This window comes from Artemia franciscana, chromosome 16 (assembly GCF_032884065.1).
Source record: "Artemia franciscana chromosome 16, ASM3288406v1, whole genome shotgun sequence".
Taxonomy (NCBI): Eukaryota; Metazoa; Arthropoda; class Branchiopoda; order Anostraca; family Artemiidae; genus Artemia; species Artemia franciscana.
In genome coordinates, this window is record NC_088878.1 from 13,296,600 (window position 1) to 13,322,537 (window position 25,938).

General features: G+C 37.0%; 1 protein-coding gene across 1 annotated transcript in view; it reads left to right on the forward strand.

Annotated features, from left to right (window-relative positions):
- The window catches only part of LOC136037096 (transcription factor Dp-1-like), a 98,093-nt gene extending 73,773 nt beyond the window's left edge, over positions 1 to 24,320 (forward strand). The window contains exons 8-11 of the mRNA XM_065719551.1: positions 156 to 342; positions 17,194 to 17,397; positions 18,692 to 18,803; positions 23,906 to 24,320. Of these exons, the coding sequence (XP_065575623.1) occupies positions 156 to 342; positions 17,194 to 17,397; positions 18,692 to 18,803; positions 23,906 to 24,045 (643 nt within the window). The 3' untranslated portion in view covers positions 24,046 to 24,320. The remainder of the gene's footprint in view (positions 1 to 155; positions 343 to 17,193; positions 17,398 to 18,691; positions 18,804 to 23,905) is intronic.
- The last annotated feature ends 1,618 nt before the right edge of the window (positions 24,321 to 25,938 follow it).

Sequence of the window (25,938 nt, forward strand, 5' to 3'; positions counted from 1 at the left end):
CGGATTTTCTTCGTCATGATTGTTGAATTGAATTTTAAACTCTCAAAAGACGTTTGTTTGATTTTTTTTTCAATTTGGAGTGAGTATAACCAAAAAGTGAGAAAAATCACTAGAGAATTAGAAAACAAAATTACAAATGTAAGTTTTTCCTTTAGGAGAGTCTATGATGCTCTGAATGTATTGATGGCTATGAATATAATAGCAAAGGAGAAGAAAGAAATTCGGTGGCTTGGTCTTCCTGCGAATGCAGCTAATGAATGTGCAGTCCTTGAAGAAAGGAAGAAAAAACTCGTCGAAAGAATTCGTACGAAAACACAGCAACTTCAGGATCTCATTATTCAGGTTGACTTTTATTCTTCTTTCCTTGTTTTCATTTATTTATTTTTTATTCTGTCGCTTTTTCCTTAAATATGGAAATATAAGATGGAAAATATAAGTTAGGTTGGTTGCTATATAAGCGACCCTTTTTAGTTGAACTCCCGTATCGTTGCTGGTGTTAACTTTGACATCGTGGCGAAACACTATTTCACTCTTTTTTCATAAAAGCTGCAATAAAACCATAGTTTAATTTACATTAGGCTGCAAACAGCCTGATTTGTTTAGGTGAGCTCCTTGCGGTTTTTCTTTTATGCCTCCTGGAAAGGGATTCCTACCTTGTTTAAAGCAGGTAAAACCGGTTTTGAAGACTGTATCTTCATTACCTGATCGATTAAGTAAGACTGCACTAGACCCTTAAGGTCTAAACCGGCGTTGCTGATCTCCGTTTCATGGCCCTTAATGGGAGGGTGGGGGCCAACCATCCTGTGCTTTCACACACCCTTCCTGCTTACCTTCCCCAGATTTCTCCAGGTACCCATTTAGAGCTGGGTCGACTCTGGCTGAGCTTACAGAGTCACGCCACTGACTCCCGTCCCAAACTAAAGAACTGGTCACAGCAGGGATCGAACCCGTGCCCCTTGGACACAGAATTCCCACGCTAGCGCGCCAACCACTCAGCCAAGACGACTTGCTACCTTACCTGCCTTGCTTACCTGATCGATTGCTACCTTTTTTGTTAGATTGTTGGTGGCTGTTTACCTGTTCGTGTGTTGCAATGCTTTACATCAAAACTTAGTAAGAAGCAACATCAAAACTTAAAACGAACAGAGATTACTCTGTATATGAAAGGGGCTTTTCCTCCTCAACGCTTCGCTCTTTACGCTGAAGTTTAAATCTTTCTCTTAACTCTACTCTTTAAAACAGTAAGAAACTTTAGCGTAAATATAAAGTTGGGGAATTTAGTCAGTGTCCCACGTTGAGGAGTGAAAATACACCAACAAAAGTAATAGTTGAATTGACAACGCTTTTCGTCCGTAAAAATGATACATTAATTATCTATCGATTCCCAAAGACAACTACACACTCAAAGGACAGCCGTACCTTCCTAACCTTTTGGTGCCATATGTTTTTAATTGATTAATTAAAAAAAAAATTCAACAAACTATTATCAATAAATAAATACAACTCAAAACGAACATAAAGTACAATAAAAAGCCGAGTTAAACTCAAAACGAGCAAAAATTATCATGAATAGGGCTGATAACCCCTATGCCTTCTCAAGACTAGAACACAATTTCCGCTTTCCTGAAAAAAACAAAAAACAAAACAAACAAATGACTGTGGATCTTCAGTTAAATTAATATGTACTGACATTTCTTTGTTGAGGTTTTGATAATTTTTCATTTATGAAAGTAAGAAAGGTGAAAACATTTCAAGCATTTTTTTTTTTCAGTAAAGCGCAAGTTGTGTTCTGGTTTTGAGAAGTTATAGGGGTTATCAGCCCTACTCAGGTTAATTTTTGTTCGTTTTGAGTTTGACTCGACTATTTATCGTAGTTTCTTTTCGTTTTTGCGTTTCATTTATTTATTGATAGTGATTTGTGGTAGTTTTACGCTGGGAAGATCATTTCACTTTATTTTACTTTTCTTTGATATATTTGTCTTGTGGAAAATTTTTTTAAATTAATTTCTCTTGGTTTTTTATTGATAGTCTTTTTCATGAAAAAAACTTTTCAATTTTCTTCTGTATGTATCCATGGTATGGGTTATTATTTATATGTTGGAGAAACTTTTCCAACAGTTTTTAATCCTGACACAAACAGTACTTCTAATTTAATTTTATAGCTTCTGAAGTTGACGTGAAAAATAAAACTTAATACCATTCCCAAAAGATTATATGTATGTTCTTTGACAACCTGGATATACTTACACTCTTTTTATTTACTTAAATTGTAAGTACATAAGTTATGTTCTTACAAATTTTGGGTGATAAATACAAAATTTGGGTTTGGGGTAATAAATCCCCAAAAGTTTCAACTTAATACCCCGGTCGTTCTCGATATGTCGCTCAGGCGTCTTCTTGGCAACCTTTTAACACAATGACTTTTGATTTATTTTTAGAGCAACATTTAGTTTTAAAGTATAATGGGCCATAATTGTAGGCGGTTGACATTTCTCATATCCCTAAAGACATAGCCGCTGGACCATCCTACTGTGCTTAACAAAATGGGGGTCTCAAAATTTTGACTGGATAAGTTTGAAAAATAAATGGGTTTGAGAGAAGGGCTGCTTGCCCACCAATCTCTTGTTACCCTTAAAAAGGGCACCAGACACTCGCGCTGTAATTAGAGTGCAAATGGAAGGATTTCCCTTTTGATGTATCTAGTAAAAACATTTTAAACAAGTGAAAACATTTTAAAAATACTTTATTTTCAGTAAAGTACCAATAATGCTCTGGTCTTGAGAAGGCATGGGGGTTGTCAGCCCTACTCATGCTGATTTTTGCTCGTTTTGAGTTTGACTTTGTTATTTATTGTATGATTAAAATAAACAAAATAAGTTTAAAATGTTTTAACTTTTTAACTTTAATAAATTAAAAATTACTAACACTTTATGGAATATATTAGTTTATGTATGCTAAATTGACATTCCACAGCCATTTTTTTTTAGTACATTGCAAATTATGTTCTGGTCTTGAGAAGGTATGGAAGTTGTCAAAGATATTATTTCCAGATCTTTCAACTACACTGAAAAAAATGGCAATCTCAAAATTTTGATGTGTTTTGGGAATTGATGAGCTTGGGGGGGGGTTGTTGCCCTTCAATCACTTTTGACTAATAAAAAGGACTCTAGCCTTTTCAATTTCCAATTAAATGAACCTTTTTCGAAGTTTCTACGACAGCAAATGACCATCTCAAAATTTCTATCAGATGCATTATGGGAAAATACGAGGTTTGGAGGGGTGGGGGTTATCCACCCTGCGATGACTAACGAGCCCCCTCCGGAGTTTATACGATCACCCTTTCTATATATACCTTATTTGCCCCCAGAGCATAATTTACCTTTCCCTGACGGCTGTGGGGGGGGGGGGGGTTGTCATCCTCAAAGACATAATTCCGGTCCTTTCAACTACGTTGAACAAAATGGCTACCTCAAAATTTTGATTATATGTGTTTGTCGTCCTCCAATTTCTTTTGACTGTTAAAAAGGGTACTAGCCCTTCCAATTTCCAATCAAATAAGCTCTTTTCGAGGTTTCTAAGACAACAAATGGCCATCTCAAAATTTCTAGCATATGAACTTTGGGAAAATATGTGGTGTGGGGAGTATCCACCCTCCGATCACTGTGAATCTTAAAAAGAGCATTAAAACTTTTGATTACCAATGTAATGTGCCTCCTCCAAAGGTTACACGATCACCCTTTCTATATATACCTTGTTTGCCCCAGGGCATAACTTAGAACCCTTGCCCTAAGGTCTTTGAGGGGCTGTCATCCTTAAAGAAATAATTTCAAGACTTTTCAATTGTTTTGAACAAAATGGCTGTCTCAAAAATTTTTATTAGATGTGTTTGGGGAAATGGTGGGGATGGGAAGGGGGTCATTTGCCCTCCAATCACTTTTGACTATTAAAAAGTGCACTTGTTCTTTCAATTTCCAATTGAATGAACTCTTTTTGAAGTTTCTAAGACAACAAATGGCCATGTCAAAATTTCTATCAGATGCATTTCGAGAAAACATGAGATATGGGGGGTATTCACCCTCTGATCACTGTAAATCTTAAAAAGGGCAATAGAACTTTTGATTACCAATCCCATGACCCCCCTCCGAAGTTTATACGATCACTCTTTCTACTTATACCTTATATGTCCCAGGGCATAACTTACAACCCTCGCCCTGAGGGCTATAGGGGGTTGTCATCCTCAAAGACATAATTTCCGACCCTTTCTACTACGTTGAACAAATGGCTATCTCAAAATTTTCTAATGGATGTATTTGACAAAATGTTGGGCATGGGAAGGGGGTTAGGTGTCCTCCAATCACGTTTGAATATTAAAAAGAGCACTAGTCCTTTCAATTTCCAATCGAAAGAGCTCTTTTCGAAGTTTCTACGACTACAAAGTGCCATCTCAGAATTTGTATCAAATATATTTCAGAAAAATACGAGGTGTGTGTGTGTATGGGGGGGGGGGGGGCTTAGTAACCCTCTGATCACTTTTAATCTTAAAAAGGGCACTAGAATTTCTGGTTACCAATCCAATGAGCCCTCTCCGAATTTTATACGTCACTCTTTCTATATGAACCTTAAATGCCCCAGGGTATGACTTACAGCGCTTGCCCTGAGGGCATTGCGGGGGGGGGGGGTGTCATCCTCAAATACATTATTTTTCGGACTTTTTAACTACATTGAACAAAATGCATATCTCGGAATTTTGATTGGGTGTGTTTGGGGAAATGTTGGGCGTAGGAGGGGTGTTAGTTACCCTTCAATCACTTTCGACTCTTAAAAAGGGTACTAGCCCTTTCATTTTCCAATCGAATGAGCCCTTTTCGAAGGTTCTAACTTACAACCCTTGAGGGGGTTGTTAGTTATGTAAGTTACTCAAAATCAAGGGACTTAATTCTGCCCTAGGACTGACATATGGACGGATGATAGATAGACTTATCTATCAACAAATGAAATGACATCATTTTTATCCAATCCTAAAAAGGGCTTATGCCAGATTTGCCCATCACTCACTCTGACTATCCGTCTTGGATTTTTCTACACTTGGCCATGGCTTGATGCATGGTTGTCATCCTCAAAGCCATAATTTCCGGTCCTTTCAACTGCATTGAACAAAATTACTATTTCAAAATTTTGATTGGATCTATTTGGGGAGATTGTGGGCATTTGGGGAGATATTTGGGGAAGGGTGTTAGTTGCCTTGCAATCACTTTTGACTATTAAAAAGGACACTAGTTCTTTCAGTTTCCAATCGAATTAGTTCTTTTCTTAGTTTCTACGACAGCACATGGCCATCTCAGAATTTCTATCAGATACATTTCGGGAAAATATGAGGGAAGAGGGTACCCACCCTCCCATCACTGAATCTTAAAAAAGGCACTAAAACTTCTGATTAGCAATCCAATCAGCGTCCTCCGAAGTTTATGCGGTCACCCTTTCTATTTAAACCTTATATGTCCCTAGGGCATAACTTACAACCCTTGTCCTGAAAGCTGCTGGGGGGGGGAGGGTTGTCATCCTCAAATACATAATTTTTGAACCTTTCAACTACTTGGAACGTAGGGGGGGGGGCTGTCATCCTCAAATACATAATTTTCGAACCTTTCAACTACGTTGAACAAAATGGCTGTATCAAAATTTTGATGGGATGTTTTTGGAAAAATATTGGGCATTTGGGAATGTTGGGGTCTTCAATCGCTTTCGACAATTAAGAAGGGCACTAGCCCTTTCCATTTCCATTCGAACGAACTTTCTTTGAAGTTTCTACGACAGCAAATAGTCATCTCAAAATTTCTATCTTATACATTTCAGAAAAAATACAAGGTTTGGGGGGGGGGGGGTTATCTACCATCCGATCACTCTGAATCTCAAAAAGACACTAAAACTTCCGATTAGCAATCTAATGAGCTCCTTCCGAAGTCTTTACTATCAACCTTTCTATATAAACCTTACATGCCCCCAGGTTATAACTTACAATTCTTGCCCTGAGGGCTCTACGGGGTTTGTCATCCTCAAAGACATAATTTCCGGATCTTTCAACTACGTTGAAAAAAAACGGTTATCTCAAAATTTTGATTGAATGTGTTGGGGGAAATGGTGGGCGTGGGAGCGGTGTTATTTGCCCTTCTATCAATTTCGACTATTGAAAAGGGCACTAGTCTTTCAATTTCCAATCGAATGAGCCCTTTTTGAAGTTTCTACGATAACTCCTTCGATACTAATGCTTGTCTAAACAAATAAAAATAATACATTGTGTCCATATCGCTCTTTACTTAGGCAGCGCTATTGCACTTCCCGTGATTTTTGCTTATTCTTTACCCACATTTCCTGATTTTTAATTTTGTCGTCTCTATTACTAAAAACTGCATAACTGCATATAGCAAACTTTTTTTTGAATAAAAATGAGAATTGATTTTTCCTAATTTTAAATGATATATGGTTGTGTAATTAAAAAAATCCAAGCAACCATATTTTGTTTTCACTATTTGGTTTATTCCGCGTACTAGCATAATATTTGTGGGCATGAATATACAATGAGTTGGAGGTATTAGGATTAAATCTGTCTGTGCTGGATTTCGACGCTTGCTGATAGAAGAGCATCGCCAAGTGCTGAAAATCATATTGTGACCAAGATGGGCTCAGGATTGCACAAAACCTCCATTAATATGAAGGTCCCAGGGACATATTGCTGTCTGGCTCTAAGCCGGCTTCGGCGCTTCGATGTAGACTGGAGAAGATATGTTGATCCCCGTCCTGCACTGGTATCTGAGATTATTGCTTTTCCAGTAATTTCAATGATTTAAAGAATATGAAAATTGGAACTTGGATTGTTACGACGTTAAAAAATGACTATCGTATCAACATTTTTACTGACGAATTTAGACGATTCGAACTGGACTTATTAGGAGTTTTAGAAACTCATATCCTAGGGGCAGGAAGCATGAAATTAGGTGATATAGAATTAGTTTACTTAGGCAGGAAGGATGCGGTATATAGACAGGGAGTAGGGCTCATGATGAATAAGAAATCTGCTAGGTATTGATTAGACTGGGAAGGTATCTATAATAGAATACTAGTTGCTCATTTTATGACTAAAAAGTTAAGGGTATCACATTACATTACATTAAATCAGGAGTTAAGAAGGGTCGTGTCCTACCCCCTTGATATGTATCATTTTGGCGGACTTTGTCTTAAGGAGCACGGGAAAGGCAATGGGAAACCATGGAATCAAACGGGGAGGAAAAACTCTTCTGGACTTAGATCATGCTGATGATTTGAGCATCCTAGATGCAAGTGTGATCAAAATGAATGAACTCTCAGAGGTTTTGTGAGTTCAGGGTGCTAGAATAAGTTTGAAAATTAATGTTTAGAAGACTAACTCACTAAGGCTAGAAATAAGTGAAGATGAAAAGGTGATGTAGGGTAACGAAAAGTTTCATAAGACGGGCAGCTTCACTTACCTTGGTAGTAATATTAGTAAAGCAGTTAAAATATTAGTTAAAAGTAGAATAGCTGAGGCTCAGGTTGTTTTTTCCACAGTTAAAAAAAAAAATTGGAAGAATCGGAAGATAAGTCTGCAAACCAAGATCAGAATATTGGAAGCTACAGTGATGGTAGTGGTCAAATATGGCTTTTAAGCATGGGTGCTCCGGAAAGCGGATGAAGATTTGTTAGATGATTTCCATAGAAATCGCCTACGGATTGTTCTGGATACCCGGATGACTGACTGCATTTCAAACAGTAGACTGTACGAAAAATATTATTCAAACCCTCTTTTTAGGGCTATAATAAAAGAAAGGTTGTAATGGCTAAGGCACGTTCTGCGGATGATGGATGACAGTTTGCTGAAGATTGTCCTTTCCGGCCAATAGTCTAGGGCTAAACGGAAAGCAGTTCGTCCTCGTGTGGTGTGGGAGGATGTCACAAAGAAAGATTTCAAGGAAATTAGAACTTCTTGGGAGGGTGTAAAGAGGGAGGCTTAATATAGATTGGGATGGGGGAGGAGCGTGCGTAACTGTGTTGGCCTTAGGCAGCTTGATGCTGCGGTGAGTTGTTAGTAGTAGTAGTTGGGACTTGGAGAATTCTTGTTTAATATGTGCTAGAACAGTTATGCCCGATTATGCCCTATCTTACGACAGTTTAATTGTCAATCGCTTTTCCTATTAAAGAAAAAAAAAACTTTTTTCGTCTCTAGCATATCGGTGCCTGGCCACCATTGATAACTAATTTCCTGAAAGGCATCTGTATGTGCTATGTACATGAATATTAGTTCAATAACAAAAATATTTTCTACTGTTGAAAGAAAAGGAGGGCCAAAGGAGTTTAAAGATAAAACGTTTTGTGATTTTATTAAAATGACTTTCTTTGTGAATAATCTGAAATGTTAGTCCTCCCCTTATACCATTTGTGATGGTATAAGGGTGCTAGTCTGTTGCACAGTTGCAAATATATTTGCGAATAGTCAAAAAACGAATGATTGTAGTGCCTTAAATGGCATTTCTTGATTCATTCTGTGTTGGAAAAAGGAGTTTAGTGAACTGAAAGCAGTGTTTCCACTTTCTTTTTTGAAAAATCCCGAATCAGAGACGAAAAATCCCTAAAAATCCCTTTTTGGTTAAACAATAATCCTTTGAAAAATCCCTCTCATGCTAATCACGACAGTTAGCTACTGGTTTCCTGGTCCACGAAGTCCCCTGTCTGAGCACCCGATTGTTTTAAATAAAAATCTCTCCGAACGAACTGAAAAGCACTGGAAGATGCAAACACTATAATTTTTTTTAACAAAAAAAACTTCAAAACTAAATCCCAAAATTTGCATTCTCCTATCTTGAGCATGGATACTAACGAATGCAGAATTCAACCTCTCGTTCAAGAGTCAAAGAACAGAACATTATTTTTGTTTGTTAAACCAACAATACAAAAATTTTTGCCACATTCGCCCGAAAGGTGAAAGCACAGGATGAAAATAGACAAACGATCGAACATGACCTTCAAATGTGCATGCTCTTACACATCGCAGTCAAAGTAAATATCATGTTTATATTTTGTTTTTATTAATCAAATATATCACAAATTAGGTAATGGTTTCAGTTTGATTCAGGACAATTAAAAACGCTCTAATTAAAGACACTAGCACTGGGACCTGGCTGGGATACGAGTTCAGCTGCCTCTTTTGAGGTAGCGCTTGCCTTTACAGCTTTCAGTCGTTTTTGCATCTCGGTATCCAACTTCATGGATATGGCACTAGTGCCAGCTCTTTTCATTCCGTATTTACACTGCAACAGACCCGCTGTTGTCGACTGTCCCAAACGGTTGCGGTGATCTGTTTTAATATTTTTCAAATCACTGAAAAGCCTCTCGACCACAACGTTGCTGAATGGAAGGGTCAAGAACCACTGTATCACCTGTTTAAGGTGGGCAAAGCGCAAGTCCCCAGCACCATTCTTCAGGTTCAATATGTATCCCCAGTACTCCTTTGCTGACGAAATGCCAAGACTCAGATTTTCTGGAAGATCAACCATGGCCTGGCGTCTCCACTCTGCGTCGATTTTCGCTTTGTCCCACCCCGGCATGCTAAATTTGTCGAGATATGGAGACAGAGTTCGCACACTCAGCTCTCTTGCAACTTTCGGGTCCAACACTTTTGTAAACTCAAAAATAGGGTCTTCGAATTTGAACCTTGCCTTGATTTGTGCTATGGCTTCGACGTAAAAATCACGGGCAGCCCTGTATACCAAGTCCAGCTCTGTTTGCTTGACACATGGGTCACATGACAACAAAGCCATGCTGTCATGAGCTTCCATCCCCAGGTACACTTGACGAAGTGGTAGGTATTGAGGTTCATTCTTTTCGTCCAGTTCTAGAATGTTGGAAAAGGTCCTTATGTATGATAAGTTCATGAAGCTACTAGCAAAGGTTCTTACCAGCTCTTCTGCCTCCTGTCTAATGCGATAAAACAACCCATCCTCGGTCTGGAATAGGCAGTTGAATTCATTAAAGAGGCCGAGTGCGAAGGACACAAACTCGAGTATCGTCTTCATCAGTGGGTTCTGTAGGGTTTCCAAGACCTTATCATGGCCATGGGTTGGGTCTTCAAAAACCACGTTCGTGAAATATAGCTTCAAGGCATTCCACTACTGAAGGAGTCTTTTGACACAACCTTCAAGAGAAAGCCACCTAGTTTGCCCTGGTGACAGGATCTTGTGTGGTTTGAGATTGCAGTAGTCCTGAAATTCTTTTAGGGCTCTCCCTCGCTTAGCACTCATGCTAAAATGTGAGTAGACCGTTCTACAGAGGTCTTCCAAGCTTTTTGGGAGTTTTTTACACGCATATGAGGCGCACAAGTGACTCATGTGGCAAGTACATTTGACAATGACTATCCAGGGAAAATCTCTCTTGAACATAGAGGAAACTGAATTTGTGTTACCCATCATCGTATTGGTGGTGTCAGCACAGAAACCTATCAGATTGGTCATGGACACCTCCTGTCTTTGCAAACTAAGCTTCACAGTCTCGTATATCCCTTTCGCCGACTCATCTTCACATGCAACTAGGTCGACTAGATCGACCTCCAATTTCAAGTCTTCTGAGCAAAAAATTACACAAATAGCTAGCTGTTTGGTGGTGCTAATGTCAGTAGTTTCGTCGATAATTACGGAGAAGGCAGTCGTTCTTAGTTTCCTGATGAGAATGTCTTTGTAATACCCAGCTAGTCCCTGTCTCATCATATTAGTTGCTTTTTGCTTTGCAAGCTTCACATTTTCTAGAACACTCCTAGGAGGTAGAGTTTTGACCAATGAAACCAAATCTTCAACCAGAACCAAAGACAGGTTGTTTTCCACTACAAAACTCACTAAGCGGGCTTCTGTTTCTTGAACTTGGTAACTGCTCTGAACCATTGTATCAAGTTTACCGCTGGATCTGCATGCCCTGTCCCATTCTTCAAAATTTTGAATGTGCTTTTTGTATTTGGCATGTTTTGTGAGCTCTGACTTTCCACACAGAAGCTCTTTCTTACAGACAACGCAGAAAGCTTTCTCTTTAGAAGATGACACCGGTTTCAACCAACCGCGAAAAAGATCAAGTTTTTCCCAACCAGCATTGTAAAGTTTGAGAGACTTTTTAGAGGTTTTTGTTTCATTCTTTCTTTTTGTCTTAGCTGGTTTCCTTTCTTGCCTTGCACGTCTAACTTCTCCTGACTCATCAGTATCACATGAATCGGATTGGATGTCAACATCTAGACAAGGCTCAGTATCCATCTAAAAAATAACTAATTGAAATGCCTGGATAATAGCAACTGGAATGACCAAGAGGGAAATAAGAACATGTCTGAAACAATCCCTGGATATTGGCAGGGCATTTAGATATTTAGATATACATTTATTAAGAAAAGAAAACAAACACTATTCGCCATTCGCCTGCCAAGAAAGGCAATAAGCTTGTAAGGGCAAGGCAAGCGGGGTTGTGCTGCTGCTATTTTTGCATGTTTATCAGCCATTTCGTTGCCTTGTATACCTACATGTGCTGGTGTCCATACAAGCTGAATTTCATATCCATTTTGGAGCAATTGGAGAAGTGTGTTGTAACAAAAGCTGACTTCTTGGTTTTGGTTTGAAGTAAAATTTTGTAAGCTCAGTATAGCAGCTTTTGAGTCACTACAAATAGCAAATTTTCGTTCTTCTTTGTCCTTTATTGTGGCCTTTTGGATTAAATCAAGCGCTATCTCTATTGCTTCAATTTCTGCTTCAAAGACTGTTGAGCATTGTCCTAGAGATCTGGATGCCACTAAGTTCTTCTGAGGAACAAAAGCTGCAGCTCCCACTCCCTTTCTTTCTATTTTGGATCCATCAGTATATATTAGACAGAAATTTTGAAATTTTTCTGTGATAAGTTTGTTAAATTCCATTTTTGTGTATAGTGGATTTCTTTCATTTTTTTGTATTTTTTCTATGGTACAGAGTATTTGCATCCAAAGCCATGGTGGGGTTTCTATGGGTTTCTTATGTTGCAACATTCTAGTAATAGAGAAATTCAAGCCTTCTACTGTCATCAGTGCTTCTGCTTTCTCAAATGGGTTTAAATGTTTCCTTGGTTTATTTGGGTTCATGGTATGGAATAGCCCACGCTTGACAATATGTTTCTTGATTGGATGATTTTTATCTGATGTCCATAATTTCTGAATATATTTAAGCAATAGTACATCTCTTCTTGTTGACAGTTTTTCTATACCAGATTCAATTAATAAGAATGGAATTGGTGTGGTATGTTTTGCACCAAAAGCAATCCTTTGCCAAAAGCAAGCTGTGTTTTGTATAACTTCTAGCATATTAAGCAGACCTTCATTTGCACTGCCATATATAGTGGCCCATATTCAATTTTTGGTCGTATATACTTGATGTAAAATTCTCTCATTACTGCTGGGTTAGCTCCATACCTCCCCCCTGCCATCATTTTCAGAAGATATATCTTTTTAAGGCATGATATTTTCAGATTTTCTATATGTTTGGTAAATCTCATCTTACAGTCCAGTATTATTCCTAGGGCTTTATATTCTTTTACTATTTCTATATTTTCACCATAAAATTTCAAAACAGGTTGTCTGATATTTCTCCTTTGCGTTATTACCATGGCTTTTGCTTTGGATGGTTCAAATACTATATCTAGAGTACTTGCCCATGTTTCTATTTGGAGAAGTATTTGTTGGGCTTCTTTTTCAGCTTCCTCTACAGTATCCTGGACATTCCATGTCTTATTGTCATCAGCAAAAATACAGCCATTGCATGCATCATCTTTAATAGGAATGTCATGTTCAGATATGTTATAATAATCAGGACCAAGGACACTTCCCTGTGGAACTCCTCTTTTAATTTGAACCTTGTTTTCTGATTTTGACTCTCCAACAAGTACAGCAACTTCTCTGCCAGACATATATTCTATTGAAAAATTCATGAGTGTGCCTTGGATGTTTGCTTTTACAAGTCCATTTAATATTTGTCGGTGAACAATGTTGTCAAATGCACCTTTAACATCTAGAAATATAAGTATCATGACTTTCCTGTTATTTAATGCGTAGAGTGAATCTCTCAAAATGCTTAGAAGACTGTCAGTTGTGCTTCTCCCTTGCCGGAACCCATTTTGAATATCCTGAAGAATTTGTGTTTTTTCCACTGTGTAAACCAACCCTTTTTTGACCAGTCTTTCATAGATCTTTCCTACAACTGGCAGCAATGTTATAAATCGGTGATTTTCCACTAAATTATTTTTACCCGGTTTTGGTATTATTAAAGCTATGCCTTTTTTCCAACAATCTGGAAATCTTCCCTCTTTCCATAAAATGTTAATTATTTTTAATAGTTCTTGTCTCCATTTAGTTGGAAGATTCTTCAATAATGCTGGGTGGATTCTATCAGGCCCAGGGGCTGTTTCTGGCAATTTATTTAATACAACTTCTAGTTCTACATCTGTGAAAGGCAAATTGTATGGTTCATTACTTTTCTCCTCTGCAAGTTTTCTTGCTTTAGAAAATACTTTAGAGTGAAGGGCTGTCTTTATAAATGGATCCTCTTTGCCTATGGTCTGACTTAGGTGCCTAACTCCTGCTTCAGCTTTCTTTCTTTTCAAATATTAGCTCTCCATTAAATTGCACTGGGGTGTTTGGATTTGGAGGGTTATTTCTACTACCCATTCTCTTTATAAATTTGTAGACTTTCCCATATGAATCTCTAAAATTTAAACTCTCTACAAACTTTGTCCATGAATCACTTCGAGCATCACTTGTGGCTCATACAAATTTTGCTTTAGCTTGTTTTAGTTTAATGTAGTTCTCTGTAGATAGAATTTTTCCATAGTTGTTTGCTGCCCTATTCAATGCTTTCTTGGTATTTTCACATTCAGTATTCCACCATATAGGTTCTTTGTGGCTAGTCTTCCCTTTTTTGCTCTGTGGGATGATTTTTTCTGCTGTCTCCAGCAGAAGTTGTTGGAATTTACAAATTTTGTCCTCTATGTTTTGAAAAGAATTGAGTTCTTTCTCCAGTTCAATAGATCCCAGACTTGTTCTGTACTCTTTCCAATTAGCTTTTTTGAATATGAACCTTGGCTGGTTATCGATTCTGCCTTCAATATCCACAATTACAGGAAAGTGGTCACTGATGAGGTCACTATTTATTTCTGAGGTGACAGCTGTCTTAGTTGCCATTCTACCACATGCAAAGGCAAAATCAATTGTTGAATATAAACCCCTGTGTGAATTTGTCCTAGTGGGTAACCCATACGGTGTCAAAAGAATTATTTCATCTTGTCCTTCTAGGATTTTCTCCAAGGCATTTCCACTACCATTTTTATTTCCACAACCACACCAAATATCAGAGTGGGCATTAAAATCCCCAACTATTAAAAACTCTTCTGTTGGTTTTACAGCATTTTTTACTAAATCAAAAACAGTCTCTAAATCCATATTGTTTCCTTCTGGGTTATACACATTGGCTAATATCAGTGCTGGTTTTCTATATCTATAAACTCTACACAACAACACTTCTGCCTTCTGATTTACTAATGATCCAAAATTTAATACCTGATGGTACACTGTCTTTTTGATGGCTGTAATCAATCCACCTCTTCTACCTTCTTCTCGATCCTTTCTAATTATGTGAAAATCTTTCATTAAACACGTATCTCTGCTTGTCAGACATGTTTCTTGTAGGCAGATAATATCAATTTCTTTATTCTTTGCAAAGTTCTCAATTAAGTCCTTTTTAACTCTTTTGACTGATTGAGTGTTGAATGATAAAATTCTCATTTAAGGGCTTATGTTGATTAGCTTTAGAATTTCCCTTGATTCTAGTTTCTCATTGAATAATGTTTTCATAAGAGAGCATAACTTCTGGACCCTTTCTTGTAATTCCAAGTCCCTCAAGTCAACCACTTCTGGTGCACTTGAAATAAAAATCACTAACTTTGTTAGAATGTCTTTTTGGATTTTGTTTTGTTCATTGATCTCTATGGCCTTTTTCTTATTTAATGCATCTGCATAGGATCTATATGCTATGGAAGCCATATTAAAGCCAATATTTTTTTCTTGAGATAATCTTAAAATATTTTTATTATGATCTCTTACTCTACACAATCCAGAAGTAGAAGAATGGTTACCCCTACAATTTACACAGCTATATTTTTGGAATTTTTCTTCTTTTAATGTTACTTTCTTAAGTTCACAATCTTTTGACTGGTGAGGACCTGCACATCTGAGACAAACTGGCTGTGGTGCCCTGCATTGTGCCTGCATATGTCCATACTTTTGACATTTGAAGCACTGGATAATAGGCCTTAGGTATCCTTGAACTTCTCTTTTCCTACCATATAGCCATAGAGCTGAGGGCAAGAGATTATTTTCAAATGTAATACAGACTGATAGACTATCTTCTAATTGTTTTGTTTCTCTATTAAATCTTTTCAATCTTTTTACCGATTTCACATTAGCATTGGACTCAGATTCAAGATCACTTTTAATCTCTTCTTCAGTGATTTCTTTAGGTATTCCCCTTATTACTCCTTGACATCTGGGTTTAAATTCCTCAGCTTTGACTTCTGTTTCACCTATTTTCTTAATTGTCAATGCTTTTGCTACAGCAGATTCAGTTGGAAGAAATATTGTGACTCTCTTTTTATCTTTGCTCAGTTCAAATTCAAAGTGCTCAGGTTTCAATGCTTCTTTTAGGCTTAAAGTGGTTTCTCTTTCCATAGGCAAGATTTTTGTTTCAATTTTGCTAGACCAGATTACTCTATTGTCAAATCTGTCAAGAATCTGGATTCCCTTATTTTTTGGGTGGTACTTAGGAGGAGCTGTGTAGCGACTTTTTGCAACTCTATTGTTTTCCTCAATGAGGGTTGGGGATATAGCTCTCTTGGCTCCTTTTCCCAAGTCATGAGATAATCCTAGCTTAGGGAAATTTATGATACCCTCCACTTCTTTAGGGTTTGCACTGCCTAAATTCATGGCTTCATCTGAGGGAAGAGGTGGGTAATTTTCATCAATTGAATTCAAAATTTCAAATGAATTTGATGTAGGGACTGTAGCAATGAATCTATTTTGGGAGTGTGGTGAAATATAGATTTGATGCTGACTGTATTGACTATTGTGGGGGGCTAGAGTTGTGACATATGGTAATTGTCTTGCCTGATTAAATCCTGGTGTCTGCTGTATAACCTGACCCTGGTACTGTATAGCTTGAGACATAGGTACAACTTGTGGAATAAATGTTGTGTACATGGGGCCCTGCCCCTGCTCATTATTTGGACCTACTGCATTTGGCCCCATCATCACTCCAGGAGAGTGATGTGGATCCCAATTTACCTGCATCCCAGGTAAAACACACCACTATACCCAAAAAATTAACAAAAATATCAAACCCTCAATTCAAAAATAATATATCTTACTTTTACTTTCCTTTTGTTTCTTCTTGTTCAACTAGCCAATTCCAATTGCCGCTGTTGAATTTTGAAACAGTTGCCAAACAATTTTGAAAAAGTTGGCGCGTCGCTCACTATATCGCTCATACTGACGAAAAACAAAATCCTTACAGGGAAAGATAAAAAATTCTGGAAGCTGCACCAAACACCAACAAAAATCCTTGAATACACCATCAAAACTGAAAATCCTGAATATCTCTATTTTAGTAGGGAAAATCCCTTAATATCTCAATTATCCCTGAAAAATCCCGTATCCCTTTTTAGAGAAAGTAATCCCGCGGAAGGCCTAGAAATCCCTCAGAAAGGGATAAATCCCTCAAAGTGGAAACACTGACTGAAAGAGTTAAACTTGGTATTCCGGGTAAACTTGTATTTGCGTCGTGTGTTAGTCTGATATTATCACCTACCCCTAAGCTATTCAGAAAATTTGTATTTCTTTCTATGGATGAGGTCTTGAGACCTTGATACGTTGATACTAGTGTCTGCTTGTGGTAGATATATTAGGAATTAAACAATGTACTCTATATGTGATAGAATTTAAATAAAGTTAGGTTTTTTTTTGTCAAAACGCTGGGTTTTTAAAATGGTTAAGTTTAGACATTATGGGTTTCAGGTCTCTTTTATAACACTATTGTTTCGTCGAATTTCTTGTCGTAGTGTTTAATAGTGCTTTATTTTCAACAGCAAATTGCGTATAAACAACTAGTGAAGAGGAATAAAGAGAGGGAAGCAGTGGGAGGCCCTCCCCTTCCCCAGGCAGTTATACATTTGCCATTCATCATAGTGAGTACAAACAGAAAAACTGTCATCGATTGCTCCATTAGTAACGACAAAACGGAATATCTTTTCAATTTTGATGATGCCTTTGAAATACATGATGATATCGAGGTAATTTACTTATATCTCTATCTGTTTTATTGCCTCTTTCTCAGTTTTCTTTTTCTTTCTTTGAGTAATTAGCTTATCAGTTAATTTTGAAAATAAGTTACATTTTTTGTCACTAATAGTCTACTTGATTACTTCGTTTTTCTTAATTCTGTTTATTTTTCGTGGCAATCCTTTGAACTTCGGTTATAATTATAGCTGTAAAACCTGTATCAACGGTTTTTTCTTCGTTTGATTATTTCTTATCCAAGACAAAAATACTGATTGACTCCTTTATAAAACATAAAATCGCGAAGAAAGGAAGAAAACGAGGACAGTAATTGACTCCTTTGATGTTTGAAAACGGCTTTCTGGGGAATTTTCAGTGAAGTAAGAGAATAAATCCCCTGTCCCCTAGATTTTGAAAAATGTCATTCTTTGTGTCTTCGAAAAATCCTTGCCACCCCTCTAGTTAATTGGCACCCTCTGTATCCGTCTGGTGTAAGATTTTAGATTGTGAATGCTTTGAGAAATGTTTATATTGTAGCTATCTTGGTAAAATGCCTGCAAATCACTAGTGAAAAAAGTTGCAAATTGAAAAAAAGTTGCAAAAAGTGAAAAAATCGACCTGTTTTCAAGGTTGCTAAACGAAAATGAAAATTCTAAATTTGGTTTGTGTCTACGCTCAGGGTTGTTTCGTCTGCGGGATGATTCAAAAGTTATTTTGCGCCCTATGAATTTTACAGGGGTTGGGGGGAGGGTAGTAAATTCTAGGTTTTGTTCGATATAAGCGACCGGTTTTAAGTACAATCAAGATTTTTTCTAAACCTATAACTCTGGTATTAAACGCTCCAATTTTCAACCACTGCTGTAAGCCAGGATAGGATCAGTGACGTAAATTTGTGAAAACTTAGAGGGAGGTGTCAAAAAGTATTTTAAAAAGTTGGAGGGGTACTGTCGTTTTTAAGTTTTTTAAATGAAAATACAAGAATAAATGTCTTTCGATGAAAATACCCCCCCCCTCACACACCCCGTTAGGACCAAAAAAAGGTATTTTAAATGTGTGTATACCAGTTTCACAGGGTACTTCACGTAATGCATTTTGAAATATTGTTGTCATATTCCATTTAAGGTTCCATTTGGACATTTATGTTTTTTCTCTTATATTTTTCATTTTTTTTTCTCTTTTATTTTTCGTTGTTTTTTTTTCTCTTTTATTTTTCGTTTTTCATTTAATAAGTGCTATTTATTATAGGTTATGACAACAATGTATTTAATGAATCTTATTGATGAACTTTTAAATGATGAATTGTTTTAGGTGATGAAGCGGATGGGATTAACTTTAGGGTTGGATCAAGAGAAATGTGCCGGTGAATTATTAGTAGCTGCAAAGAACTGTATACCCAAATCGCTCGAAGACCAGGTTGAAAGTATGTTTATCTTCTTTTCTTGATTTTCTAATTTATGTGTTGTTGCGCCTAGTGTGGAGAATGGGTGTAATCTTTTTCTTCTTCTTTTTTTGTATAGTATACAAGTCAAGGAGTCGCTCAACCTCGTTCCTGAACTGACAGCCATGCCTGAACTTTAAGCAATGCGAACAATTAGCAATAAACAAATAGTAGCCAAATAAAGCTGTAACTTTCTTAAGAACGATTTTAAGTAACTAACAAACCAAAAGCTGTCCTGATTAGTCAGGTAAATGGCTTCATGGAAGTGCTAGTGACCTAAAACAAATTATGTTGATATATGTCTATTTTGCAAAGTATTGTAGAACTTGGTACAAACCCATTGTGCTATAGAAGATAAAGGGAATTCTCACGGATATTATATAGTTAATTCTTCTGTCTCTTAGTGCAATTCATCTCTTAGTACCCCCGGGACGTCATGATTTCCCAAAATGTTAAAAATCTTTAACACGGTTTAGTCACCGGATATTGTGATACTGAATATTTGTTTTTAAGAATGAATAAATGTCTTTGATGAAATGACCCCCTCAGGCAGATAGTTTCAGGTGGATTGTCAGTGCCCAACAAAGCTATTTCTCTAGTAGTCTTTCCTAGGTTTGTTTGTTTTCATTTTAAGTTGCTAATGATGTGGCTCTGAAACAACACAGAGGGATAATTAAGGGCTCATTCGGAAGGAAATGCCTGTATCTGGCGTGTATTGTAAGTACTAAAAACTGACTATTAAAATAGAATGGAGTTTCGACGAAAATTGCATCTTCATATACAAGATTACGTAACACAGGTATCTTTTGACAAAAGTATGTAACGCACGTACCTCTTGAAAAGTTAAGTCTCTGATGTATGGTGTCCTGTTTGAGTGACTCGTTTCCTGGGGTTTGCTCCTTACTAAGAGATCTGCTTGTTTTTGGTAGGGGTGTATTAACAGGATTTTCGTTCTTTGAGACACCTCCAATGTCTAATGTCAGTAATGTGATGGAAAGGATTTGCTGGGGTATTCCCTATTGCATTGATATATGTATTAAAATAGTTTGACCGATGCCAACTACCTTGGGGACCATCCAACCTTCACTAGATGATTACGGGATGTGAAGCCATCGGGGAAAACCTTCCATAGAATGATTGCATAAGAAACTGTCAACTACACCACATAGGTGACCACACATTCCATATGGTTTCGGCTTCTTTGACTGAAATCTTCGCCAGCTATCCAAGGTCTTTAAGGGGTGGGATATAGATGTGACAAATCCTTGATCCAGAAGCTGAATTTGCTCCCAATTCTGAGCAACAAGGGATGTCATACACTATTACCGTCTGAATCCAATCTGATATTCCCATAGAGGGTACATTTTTAAAATTTTTATTAGTCAGATGTGTCTTCTGAATCGATGGTTCAAACTCAATATTTTGTTTTTTTCGTTAAGCCTTTCTTGCTGCGACCTCGAGAAAAAGAATGTCTAAATTATTTGGACCTTCATAATTACACTCTTTATGACCTTGAGATAATGAACATAAATGGCTTTTTGACTGTAAATTTCTATTTTTTTTCCCTTTGTTGCACATAGTTGAATAATTGAATTATTTTGATCTCACCCCATCCATTATCTTAAAGAATATATATACCCTGTTTAAATACTCCTGACAAGGGGCGGATACACAACTGATGATGGGAGGACTGATAAAATCTGGCTCCCTTATTGTAAATTTCACCTTTCCAACTAAGTAATTAGTGCAATTTTTGACCTTCTGGGTTGGAGAGGGGCACCTGCCCTCAAAGCCACCCCTTGGACCCCCTGTCCCTGCTCATTGCAATAAGCTGCTCTAATTATAATTATTTGTCTTTACATTTTAAAGAATCACAAAATCTTAACTTTCATTTAACTTGATTTCGGGGTCTCAGTTGCCAGTCATTTAACTTGAAATTCTCAACTTTTTTACGTGTTCGTTTGGACGAGTTCATGGTTTGAATAAAGGACAATGTAAAACATGGAGGTTCTTGTTACTGTAACATTCCTAAACACTTATTTGTTTATATACATTTAGTTCAACTGCGTTAACCCACCCCCCAACCCGTGTAGAAGGAAGAGAGAAATTTCTTCTAAATCCCATGAAATCTGACATCTGATAATTTATTTCCATATAACATTTTTAAGAAATCGATACACTCTTTGATAAATTTAGTACAACGCATTTAATCCAACCCCGTCCCCTGTTGTGGGAAATCCCTTCTAAATCTCCGGAAATCTGGTGAATGATGATGTTTCCTTAAAGCTTTCTTAACGTATTCTGATAATGCGCACTGTCTATGCTTGTTTAAGAATTTGCCTCGCGTTTTAGGGAAAATTCCTGCGTAGTGTCTGATAGCTGTAGCCAAGGGTTCGGTTTGAGAGAGGGGGGGGGGGGGGGCAAAAGTTGAAAAGATTGAAGAGACACACAGTCTAAACAGAAATCTTACAATTTTCGAGCAGGTAAGGACCAAGGTATTTACGTGTTATCCTGACCCCTCTCAAGAATTTTGATCTGTATGATCTGAGAAAAACCGATTTCTCTATCTGTAGTAGGTTATAATTATCATAGTCTCATTCAGAAAAACTACGACATAGGTATATTCTTAATAAATATTTAATATATAGAAGTGATTAGGTTAAGCGTTTAATTTAATGCGTTCTGGGCGGGATGCTTTCCATAATTCCCTGTTGTAGTTTCCATAATTTTGTTTCTAAAGTATTATATTTATCATATTGTGATATATTTTATTATGATTAACTAACTTCAATTCTTGAGTAGGGTCGGGATAATACGTAAGTACCCTAAGCTTTTCCGCAGTAATTAAGACAGTTTACATTAGGTGAATTGTGAGTTGGGTCAACTCTCCGTTTGTTGAGTTGAGTTCTTATGTCTTCCTTTATTTCTGTCCATAGTTGGGTGACTCGAAGTAAAAAACGTCTCTTCAAATGCTGGCTGGTCTCCCTTACCTTTTATAAAGTAGATACGACTGTAGGCTTTCATCAGTTTTTTTTTCTTTTTTCGGGAAATATCATATATCCCCTAGGATTTTCTGCATGAAGTTAGTAAAATGTGTGATACAATACGGAAGTATATTCAAGCGTCGTGGATTAGTGGACATTGTGTCCTCATACATTAGGCAGAACCACTGGAGGGATTAACAGGGGATTAACAAGTTCTATTAATGTTACCCTTGGCATAACCCCATAAATTACAAAAAAACATGCTATCTTTGACAATTTTCCAATGCTGAAAACTTGTTATGTATACATGCTTTGGGGGAGACGGAGGGGGGATGAGTTTTCAGAATGAATTTGAATTATTTAGACTTGAGAATTAATTATTGATATTGGGACCCTGCTGCACTGGGTAACTTCCATCCCCCTTCTCCTCCGTTAAACTATGAACCTTTGCAATATTACGCGTGGTGGATTTAAATAATTTAGTTTTCAGCGAAATGCTTTTGAACACCATGGGCTTTAATGTTTCTCTTCCTTAATATCCGTGATTCCTAATATGGGGTGCTGGCCCCACCGGTGGGTCATGGCAATATTTTGGGGCTCATTGGCTGGATTTGTATCCATTGGCTGACTGTACTTTAGAGCCTTAATTTTGAAAAAGAATGATGCTAATGGCGTCACATTCAAATGAATTTAAAGAGCAAAAAAGATGCAAATAGTGTTGCTATGACGTCATACTTTGTATAAAAGGTATTGTATATAGACAATATTTTTTATTAGTATAAAATATGCCTAGAGGACGACCCAAAAAAGGATCCCATGTTAATGGCCTCTTAAGCTTCTTGCAGGTACATACACGTAAAATTAAGAATAAACAAAATTTATACGAGGAGGGCATCAGGATTTTAGAAACGCCTGGGTGGGGCATGACCCAAAATTGGTTGGAACCACCAATTTAATTGGTTTATATAATTGGGTAAAAATGGGTAGTGTGGTAAATTTGACTTTCCTTACAAGTTCCAAGCAGTTTTAATTTGTTGTAGTAAAGACCTGTATTAACAAAGAAATCTCTACCAAACTGTTTTTTTGAATCTAGAACATCATAGAGTACTTGAACTTCAATGCGACGTAAAATCGGCACTTAAATATATAAATAACATCAATGTCATTCAATTCCGAAAACTTATTATTTAACCCCCCCCCTGGAAATTTTTAACAAACTTTGATCAAAGAGGAAGATGCACTAAATAAGCAATTTGTCTTTGATTAGATTCTATGGCTAAGCTATTGATTTCAATTGTTGCGTTACTCGCTTTTGACGTTAAGCTTATTTATATACAGGAGTAGGGAGATGACAATATTATATAATATGTTAATCCACCAAGGCTATTATGGTACTCCTGCTTTCTGGGGCTATAACGAGAGAAAGGTTGAGATGGCTAGGGTACGTTCTGCGGATAAAGAATGACAGATTGCCAAAGATTGTTGTTTTTGGCCAACCGTCTAGGGTTAAACGAAACGCAGGTTGTTCTCAGTTGGGATGGAAGGATTTTATAACGAAAAATTTAAGTGAAATAGGAGCTTCCTAGGAAAGTATACAGACGGAGGATTTGAATAAATTGGGATGGAGGAGGAGCGTACGTAGCTGTGTTGGCCTAAGGCGGATTGGTGCTGCGGTGAGTTGTTAGTAGTAATAGTATTATGGTAAATATGATGGTCCTTGAAATGAGATGCCCTTCAACAATTCCACAAATATTTGTGGTCTGAGAGGCAAGACTTCCAGCATTTCAATGAAAACTGAGTAGGTGTAAGAAAGCTTTTTCCTCTCTTTTGTCGAATTGTCAAGTAAAATAGTTTTTACTAAAGATCTGTGCATTTTTTTATTTATCTTTTTGATTTTTAATACTGATTATCATTTAATTATGCCTAATTTAATAGTTTTTTTTAGACATTTGTAATTTGATTCAATTCAATTATTCGGAGCTTCTTATGCTTTAATTTGATGCAAAGTACATGTTTATCTTTGTTGTTGTAAAGGTGACTTTATTATTATAATTATGTATATATTTTAATAGTGAGGTGTTATTTGCATAATCTTTTTAGGAATGGCGTCTGGGGACACGAATATCTATGTTCCAGAAGTAGTTCACCCCGGTATTTTCAGAGCCGGTGGCTCACGATCCTCCGGGCAGATGTCTTCCGGTCGGCCTTCTGACGATGATTATGATGATCATTCGGATTAGTGATTAAAAAGGAAAGAATAGTGTGGCTACTTTTGTATATTTTAGTGAAATTCCTTTTAACGTGAATACACTTTGAAGCATTTTATTATATACTGTCGGGATTGAATAATGATATAATTTTGAAGGACTATTTTATTTCAGTATTTAATTAGAATCGTTACGCAGAAACTTTGTTGAGCGTATGATCAGTTGAGTGTCTGTCTTAGTGGCTCAAGACTCGTGTGAGCTGATCTTAAAAGTGGTCATAATTGATAAATACAATTTGTACATTTAAATTCTAGTATCATTTAAAGTTTGTGTCCCTGTTACCAGGGCTGACAGAGTAGGGCAAATGTAACTATTTTACAGGGGCCTGGGATACTTGTGTTGGCATAATGAATAAGGAAAAGTTTTATTTACAGTTTTGTGATAATCCTATAAAACCTCAAACTAAGTGCAAGTTGATGCAATTACAGTTCTGGACGACATGTTTTTGATCGGCTGCTTTGTCGGTTTGTAAGTGTTCCTTGTTTTGCCCATCCCCATTCTAGGGTTGGGGAGGCTGTATTCGCGTCGTTTTTTTCTTTTTTCGCCTCTATATATTAAATTTGTTCAATAAATGTTCATTGCTGGTGACCCCTCCCAAGGATAAAGAATAGTTTTTGTAGCTTTCAGTGAAAATATAAATTTTGTGACCAAACAAAAATATGCCTTTGAAACCATGCATTTCAATTGTTTTTACAGTTCAAACTGCCTTGTAAATTAAATATTTATCCTGCCAATGTTTAAAATATTTGAAAACACAAAACCAATCTAATTAAATATTGTTTTTTTTTTAAGATTAAAATCATAACGCATTGAACTGTTTTTGTAAGAAGAAGTTTCACCTTGATTTAGTGATAATATGTCCGTTCTTGTTTTTGTTTTGTGGTTGATCGGAAATCCTGCTTCGGAGCAAAAATGCATAGTCAAACTTTCAACGCGGTGCATCACATCTTAATATTTGTATATTAGGCCGTAGCACCATGGTCTATGACCCCTAGTTATCCCAGGGTATTGAATTCCAACGGAACATTTGCGCATAACAGCGTGTGTGTAAAATGTGAGGTGAAAATCGCTGGCATCGTTGATATACATTGTTGCACTGATCCATGGACCCATGAAAGGCAAAAATGCTACACATATTATGGTTTATTTTTGCTCGAGTTCTGGGTGTAGGTCTAGGTGGGGGGCTTTTGAGAAGGAAAAACCTTCACAAACAATTCTCATTTCTTAATATGCACAATAATTATAGTAAACAACCTTGCATGGAGCCAAGTTTTTTCTCCACTTGTTTTAGTGTTTCCACTTATTTAACAATATTTGTAAATTTTACGCAATAGCTTTGAAAATTTTGGTAAATGCAGCGTTTTCAATTCAAGAATCAGTTGGTTTTTATGTCACTTGGTACTTACCATGTGACATAGCGATCGCAATTTCTGTCCGTCTGTTTGTCTGTCGGTCCCGGTTTTGCTAGTTTGGGCACTTCAGGATAAGCTTGGACGATGAAAGTTGGCAGGTTAATCAGGGATCAGATCAGATTTAATTAGAAATAGTCGTTTCACCGATTCGACCATCTTGGGGGGGGGAGTAGAGGGATTGTTAATTCGGAAAAATTAGAAAGAATGAGGTATTTTTAACTTACGAACAGGTGATCGGATCTTCATGAAATTTGATATTTAGAAGGATTTTGTGTTTCAGAGCACTTATTTTAAATCCCGACCAGATCTGGTGACATTGAGGGGAGTTGGAGGGAGAAACCGGAAATCTTGGAAAACGCTTAGAGTGGAGAGATCGGAATGAAACATGATGGGAAGAATAAGCACAAGTCCTAGATGCCTGATTGACATAAACAGAACGGATCTTTTCTCTTTG